Below are 7,571 nucleotides of genomic sequence, written 5' to 3'. Positions count from 1 at the left end.
CAAAGAAACAGAGCAAACATTATTGAAATTTATGTGGAACCACAAAAGACTCTGAAGACTCAAACAACCTTGACAAAAAAGAAGTGAAATGGAGGTGTCAAACTATATCACAAAACTATACTAATAAGAACAGTTTGGTATTGGAATAAAAATAGACACACTTACCAATGGAATAAAATTGAGAGCCTAGAGATACATCCACATTTACATGGACAGTTAATCAACAACAGAGAAGCCAAGAGTATACAATGAAGAAAGGGGAATCTGAGTGCTGAAAATACTGAACAGCTAAATGCAGGAAAGTGAAACTTGACTATTCTCTCACAGTGCACACAAAAATTAACTCAAAATGGATTGGAAAGATTTGAATTTAACATTGGCAACCAAAAATACATGAAAGAAAATATAGATAAAACACTCTACAACAATGGCTTCAACTCCAACAACAAGGAAAACAAAAGCAAAAATAAACAAGCATGACCACATAAAGCTAAAAAGCTTCTGAACAGCAAAAGAAACTATCACTAAAACAAAAAGACACTACTGAATGGGAGAAAATATTTGCACATCCTATATCTGACAAAGGGCTAATATTCAAGATCTACAAAGAACTCATATAACTAAACAAAAAGGAAACAGAACCCAATAAAAAAAATGGGCAGCAGAGATAAATAGACATTTATGCACAGATATACAGATCACCAACAGGCACATGTAAAATGGTCATCATCACTGTCATCAGGGAAATGCAAATCTAAAGCACAATGAGATGCCACCTCACTCCAGTGAGAATGGCCCATGTCAAAAACCCAAAACAACAAATGTTGACTAGCGTATAAGAAAAGGAAACCCTTGTGCACTGTTGCTGGGAATGTAGACTCGTCCAAACCCAATGGAAAACAGTATGGAAGTTGCTCAAAATAGTAATTAGACATTCCATATGGTCCAGCAATTCAACCCCTATGTATCTACTGGAAGAATACAAAAACCACTAAATCAAAAAGACGTGTGCACTACTATATTCATTGCGGCACTATTTATAACAGTCAAGTTATGGAAACAAAAGGCCATTAAGAAGATGTGAGATAAGTAGGTAGATAGATAGATACATACATACATACATAGATGTAGATATAGATCTCCATAATGGAATACCACTCAGCTACAAAAAAATGAACTCTTGCCATTTGTGACAAAATAGATGGAACTGGGGACCAAAGTACTAAGTAATAATTTTCATAAGAAGAAAGACAAACACTGGGCCTCCCCTGGTGGTGCAGCGATTGAGCACTGGGCTGCAAAGCTGCCCGCAGTGCAGCCTCTGCAGCTCCGGCTCGATCCCTGGCTGCTGGCGAGGGTCCCACATGGCACGGCAAACCTCTTCTGCTGTGCCCACTGCTCCTCTTAGCAGTGTATTTCGTCAGTCTGCCTGTTCTGTTCCCTGCTCTGGCTCTGGTGAATTCTCTCACCCTCCCGCGCTTCTGACTGTACCCAGTGCTTATATAAACAAATAAATCTTAAAAAAGAAAAAGAAAGACAAACACTGCATTATTTCACTCATATGAGGACTGTAGAGGGGAAAAAACAAAGGAACTAACAAAACTAAACTAAAACAATCCCCTGAAATATGACTGTAGGGTTGGGGCTCCTAGAGGGCGAAGAAGGTTTAGGAACAAAGTGGAGAGAGGGTCCCGTAGTGCATAATGCAGGACTGTGGGTGCTTTTATGGTTGGATTGGTGTGGCAACATGTATCTGAGGTGGTGTGAACCTATTCCCCTACATCACATCAGTGTTGTAAACCAATGTTACCTCAATAAAGGGAAAAAATAAAGGAAATATGACTGCAGAGTTGCAGCTACTAGAAGGCGTTGAGAACAAAGCAGAGGGGAGGCCCAATGGCCTACAGTAAAGGGACATGGGGCTTTGGTGGTGGGTGTGTTTGGTAATAAACATCCAAAGATGTGTGACCTATTCCCCAAATCATATAAAATGTCGTAAACAAATGTTCTCTAAATAATAAGATAAATAAATAAAAGACTAGCTAAATATTTTTTATTTAGAGTATTTTAAAATACATTCATCTGGGCCTCCCTGGTGGCGCAGTGGTTGAGCGCTGGGCTACAAAGCTGCCCACAGCCTCTGAAGTGACCGTTCGATCCTCGGCTGCTGGGGAGGGTCCACATGGCACATGGACCTCTCCTGTCTCTCCCACTGCTCCCCTCAGCAGTGTACTTCGTCAGTCTGCCTGCTCTGCTCCCTGCTCTGGCTTTGGTGAATTCTCTCACCCTCCCACGCTTCTGACTATACTCAGTGCTTGTATAAATAAATAAATAAATCTTAAAAAAAATACATTCATCATCTGACTGGGTCAAGAAGATGTGGTACATATACACAATGGAATATTACTCAGCAATCAAAAAAGATAAACTCATACCATTTGCAGCTGGATGGAGCTGGAAGGGATCATGCTCAGCAAAATAAGCCAGAAAGAAAAAGAAAAATACCAAATGGTCTCACTCATAGCAGGAATTTAGAAAACCTATATAAGGGACCAGGAAAAAGACTAATTATAATAAAGTAAAAATCAAAATCAACAAGTAACTATAAACCAGAGACACACTGTGGGGGAGGAAGGGGATAGGGATTAGGGTCAAAATAAGGGGGTGGGAATTGTATGGGGACTATAACCAAGATGAAATTTTTGCATAAATTGTGCAAAAATGAAAAATGATGTAAAAATTATATAAAATAAAATAAATAAAAATTCAGCATCACTTTTAATAAGGGACATGCAGGTCAAAACCACACTGAGATACACTAGTGAGAATGGCACATATTAAAGACCTGCAGCAACAAGTGCTAGAGAAGATGCAGAGGAAGAAGAACACTATTACACTTTTAGTGGGATGTCAACTCAAACGTGATTTGGATTTACTTTTAAAAAGCAACAATGGATACCAAGTGGTTTCACTTTTAGGAGGAATATAGAGGACCCAAATAAGGGACCAGCAAAAAAAAAAAAAAAGAAGAAGAAGAAGTATAGTAAAGTAAATATCAATATCAACAGGAAACTATAAACCAGAGACATTCTACATGGATTCTACATGGTGGGGAGGGGGAGTAGGATCAAAACAGGGGTGGGAAGAGCACAAGGAACTATGGTGATGGTACTTGGGTGAATTGGTGGTGGGAATTTCACAAGGACTACAACTAAGATGAGAAAGCATACATTGTACAAAATTGAAGAAGGATATAAAAAATATATAAAATTTAAAAAATAGCTAACAATGGAAACACCATGTGAGCTAAAATCCCACATTTGGGCATCTAACCAAAAAAACATGAACCCATCCATTCAATGAATCATATGCTCTATAATGTTTATCCAGCATTATTTGCAGTAACTAGGACATGGAAACAACCTAAGTGGTCACTGATAGGGGATTGGGTCAAGAAGATGTAGTATAGCCACACCATGGAATACTATTCAGCCTCAGGAAAGATTTAATATTTCCATTTACAGCGAAATGGAAGCATTTCAAGGGAATTGTGTGTAGTAAAGAAAGTCAGAATGTCAGACAATAGTGCATATTTATACAAAAGATGATTCAACAGAGCAAATAAAAAAAAAACGCAGATACTCAGAAATGAAGTGAAATTTCTGAGGTTCAGAGAGAGGTGGGTGGGAGAAAGTATCCAAGGGGTATTAAAGGATGGGGAGGGGGAATATTACATTACAGTTCTTTAAAAAAATTTCAAAACACATTCATGAAAAGTTGGTCAACATCACTAATTACCAGGTAAATGCAAATTAAAACCACAATAAAATATCACATCTGTAAGAATGGCTATTATGAAAATATAGGAGATGACAAATTATGGCAAGAACATAAAGAAAAAGTAATTCTGGAATGTTTGGGGGTGATAGTATAAATGGGTACTGCCACACATATTATTTTACTAAATTAAAATTTTTACTCTTCTTAGACTGTTTGTGTCCCAGTTCTCCACCTTTCTCTGTACTTATGTCTTTGAATATGTGACAACACAACAAACCCATCAGGATATGGAATTTGCTTCTCCACTTTAGAATGTGGACTGGATTAGTTTTTGTCTTATTCGACCCAGGACTTTGGAGAAAGTGATGGTGTAGCCTAAGAAGATGTGTGCATTTCTGCAACTGTCCCTTGGAACTCTGCCTCAGAAAGATGGATAAATGCAAGCAGGTCTGCCAAAGGAAAACAGGATACAAGGAGCAGAGAACACTAGTCCCAGTCTAGGCAATGCTAGATCAGCCTGCAGCTGATGAGCCCCCACTACATTAGCATGTCCAGTGAAGATCACCAGACTTCCCCTGATGACCCACAGCTGACGAAAACTCATGAGAATCCAAACAGAGACCAAAAAAACTCACCACTATATAAGTCAATTTTTAATAAAGACATTATATCAAATCATTTGCTTTCAGAATGGCTTTTTATGCAATCATAGCTCTCTGATACAATAAAGCAAACAGACTTGAGGACAATTATTACAATCTGTTGCTTCTTATTTTTGGCATTTGTTCTAATACTTAGAGACAACATTCATGACCATCCTGTTATTCAAGCTTATTTCAGAGAATCATATAAAAAATTCACAACATTGAGGGTCCTTTCCAATAACCAGGAGTGCTTAGGATATTGTGTTCATGGAGAAAAAAATGGTGATCGTGACTCATGTGACTAAACAGGAGTTCAAGTTCTCTTGTGAGTCATCCTTTCATCATAAACATTGATGAGATTCTTGAACATGAAGGAGATACATAATGGATGACATATATGTAACATCCATTCACTGCCCCTTTAGTTGTGATGACAATATTTAGAAAGGGGAAGCTATTTTACTTAGAGTAATGGAAGATTTCATATATGTTAGTGGTATTGGAAGCTTCCCAGCAGAAACAGGAAAATAATCCAATAAAAACACAAATAATACACCTTCAGCTCCCACATCCCAACATATAAAGCCTCTCAAAAATGAACATTAAACCTTACTTCAATGAGTAGATGTACAATAATAAACATTTTTCATGGTATAGCAATGTATAAAGTTTTGATTCATTGCATTGAGACATCTATGACTCTAATCCACATGAAGTCAATCTTTTTAAATTTGTGATTCCTGGTAGACTTCACTTGGAGACATGTATTTGATAATGTTATTTGCCAATTACTATGTAGGCATTGCAAATAGAGCTGAAGAAGAGAATAGTATCTTAATGAGTAGATTAACAATTCTCCTTATAAAACATACAATATGTTAAAGTTTACAATCTCAGGAAGAGCAGTAAAGGAGTACAAAAGAATAATGTACACAAAAGTGAAATAACACTCTCAGATTGTCCTGTTATAAATATACAAGTAACCATGGTTACCAAATGTAGTTTTTGTAACGCATAACTATGATTTTAGTAAAATAAGGGAAAAATTACTTGGTATCACATGTTACTCAAGAAAAAAATCATCCTTATGAATTTTATGCAGATGCATAAAATTTGGGAATTCCCAAATTTTTCAGAAGCAAGATTGAGAATTCATTTGAGGGGCCTCCCTGGTGGTGCATGGGGTTACACATCAGCACTATGAAGCTATCTGCAACTATTGCAGCATGAGTTCAATCCCCGGCTGGGAAGCTGACCCACATGGCACAGCAGACCTCTCCTATCTCACCCACTGCTCCCCTCAGCAGTGTATTTCAGTCAACCCACCTGTTTTGCTCCCCACTCAGTCTCTGGTGATCCTCTCACCCCCCCGCCCCCTGCACCTCGAGCCTGTACCTCAGTTTTTGTATGCAAAAATAAATAAATCTTTTGAAAAGAAAGAATACATTTGAGTAAGAAAGAAAATAATAAAGGGAAAAACTATTGATATCAGAGATATTGCAAGACATGATAAAGTGAGTTATACATAAACTGGATAGAGACAGACAAGAATTACTATTTCTGGCTCCGAGGTTTTGAGCCATGCAATCGCTGGCACTTCTTCACCTTTTAAGGTGCTTTTCCAAAGAGTCTTTTCAGAGCCCCCTTTATGTCTTTGTTCCTCAGACTATAGATGAAGGGGTTCAGCATGGGTGTGACCACGGTGTACATCACTGAGGGTATTGCACTCGAGTATGCATTTTGGGAAGCAGCAGAGATAAGGTACACTCCTAGGAGTGTACAATAAAATAAGGAGACAACTGAGAGGTGAGAAGCACAAGTGGAAAATGCTTTATACTTCCCTTTAGCTGATGAGATTTTTCGTATGGAGGAAACTATCTTAGAATAAGAATATAGGATTCCAGTAAGGGGCCCCCCAGCCAGGAGCACAGCTGCACAATACATCACCAGGTTATTTAGAAAGGTGTCAGAACAGGCAAGTTGGACTACCTGCTTGAGTTCACAGAAAAAATGAGGAATTTCCAAGTCCGTGCAAAAAGACAACCGCAATACCATTAAGCTTTGTACCAAAGAGTGCAGGTGACCGATGATCCAGGAGACGAGAACCAGCAGCCCACACAGCCGGGGGTTCATGATGACCGTGTAGTGCAGCGGGTGGCAGATGGCCACAAAGCGGTCATAGGCCATCACGGTCAGGAGGAAGTCATCCAACCCTGTAAAGAGTATGAAAAAATACATCTGGGTGATGCAGCCGTCATAGGTTATGACTTTGCTCTGTGTCTGGATGTTCTGCAGCATCTTGGGGATGATGGTGGAGGTGAAACAGATGTCTACAAACGACAGGTTGGAGAGGAAGAAGTACATGGGTGTGTGGAGGCGGGAGTCTGAGCTGACGGCCACAATGAGAAGCAGGTTTCCCAACACAGTGGTGAGGTACATGGAGAAGAAAAGCCCAAATATGTGGGGCTGCAATTTGGGTTCCTCTGAAAGTCCCAAAAGAAGAAATCCTGTAACTCTTGTGACATTCACTGGATCCATGCAGTGGAACTGACTACCAGGAAAAAGAAAAAGAACATGGTTAATACTTATCTTTTTGTTCTCTGCAGGACTATGTTGGTGTGCATTTACTGCATCATTTTGATGACATCTTCTATTTCCATGAGGTTTTTATATAACCTGTGAGCAGGAGCAGAAAGATGTGAGAAAATGGAGATGACGTTTGGACCTCCCACACTGTCACTCCCTTTCTGTTTTCCATTAGTTGGTGAGGCTGAAGGGTGGAGTTTTAAGATGATTCATTAAAGGCCGAGACATTAATAACCAATAGCAAGAAGAAAACTGAAAAACCGCCACTGCTTGCTCATGCTTCCAAAGGATGGGTAGACTTCATTTAAAATGAAGGCCCTTTGTTCCTCCCCCAAACCTTTTCAATCAGGAAAATCTAGGCTCTGATCAGCTTCTCTTAAAAAGCATCTCTTCTCTTTCTTATCAAAAAACCTACCAAACCTGACAGCATTGGAAGAACTTGCAGACAAATACTGTGGATTTGTACGATCCAAATTATTATCTTCTGCCTTGAAATCCTCTGCTGGGAAAGCAGTCCTAGCACTTAGTTTCTGGACTCTGGTGCAAGTTTAGTCCCTAATA

General features: G+C 39.0%; 1 protein-coding gene across 1 annotated transcript; it reads right to left on the bottom strand.

The window, feature by feature from the left end:
* Positions 1–6,032: 6,032 nt before the first annotated feature.
* LOC119242247 (olfactory receptor 7A17-like) lies at positions 6,033–6,962 on the bottom strand. The gene has a single exon (XM_037507987.1). The coding sequence runs from the start codon at positions 6,960–6,962 to the stop codon at positions 6,033–6,035; it is 930 nt and encodes a 309-aa protein (XP_037363884.1).
* Between the last annotated feature and the right edge of the window lie 609 nt (positions 6,963–7,571).

Source organism: Talpa occidentalis, unplaced genomic scaffold (genome assembly GCF_014898055.3).
Source record: "Talpa occidentalis isolate TD23 unplaced genomic scaffold, MPIMG_talOcc4v2.1 talOcc4.12, whole genome shotgun sequence".
Lineage (NCBI taxonomy): Eukaryota > Metazoa > Chordata > Mammalia > Eulipotyphla > Talpidae > Talpa > Talpa occidentalis.
This window is presented reverse-complemented; position numbering and strand designations above follow the sequence as displayed.

Excerpts from the sequence above, each read along its gene's own strand:
- LOC119242247 (XM_037507987.1), bottom strand. The coding sequence starts at position 6,962 with ATGGATCCAGTGAATGTCACAAGAGTTACAGGATTTCTTCTTTTGGGA.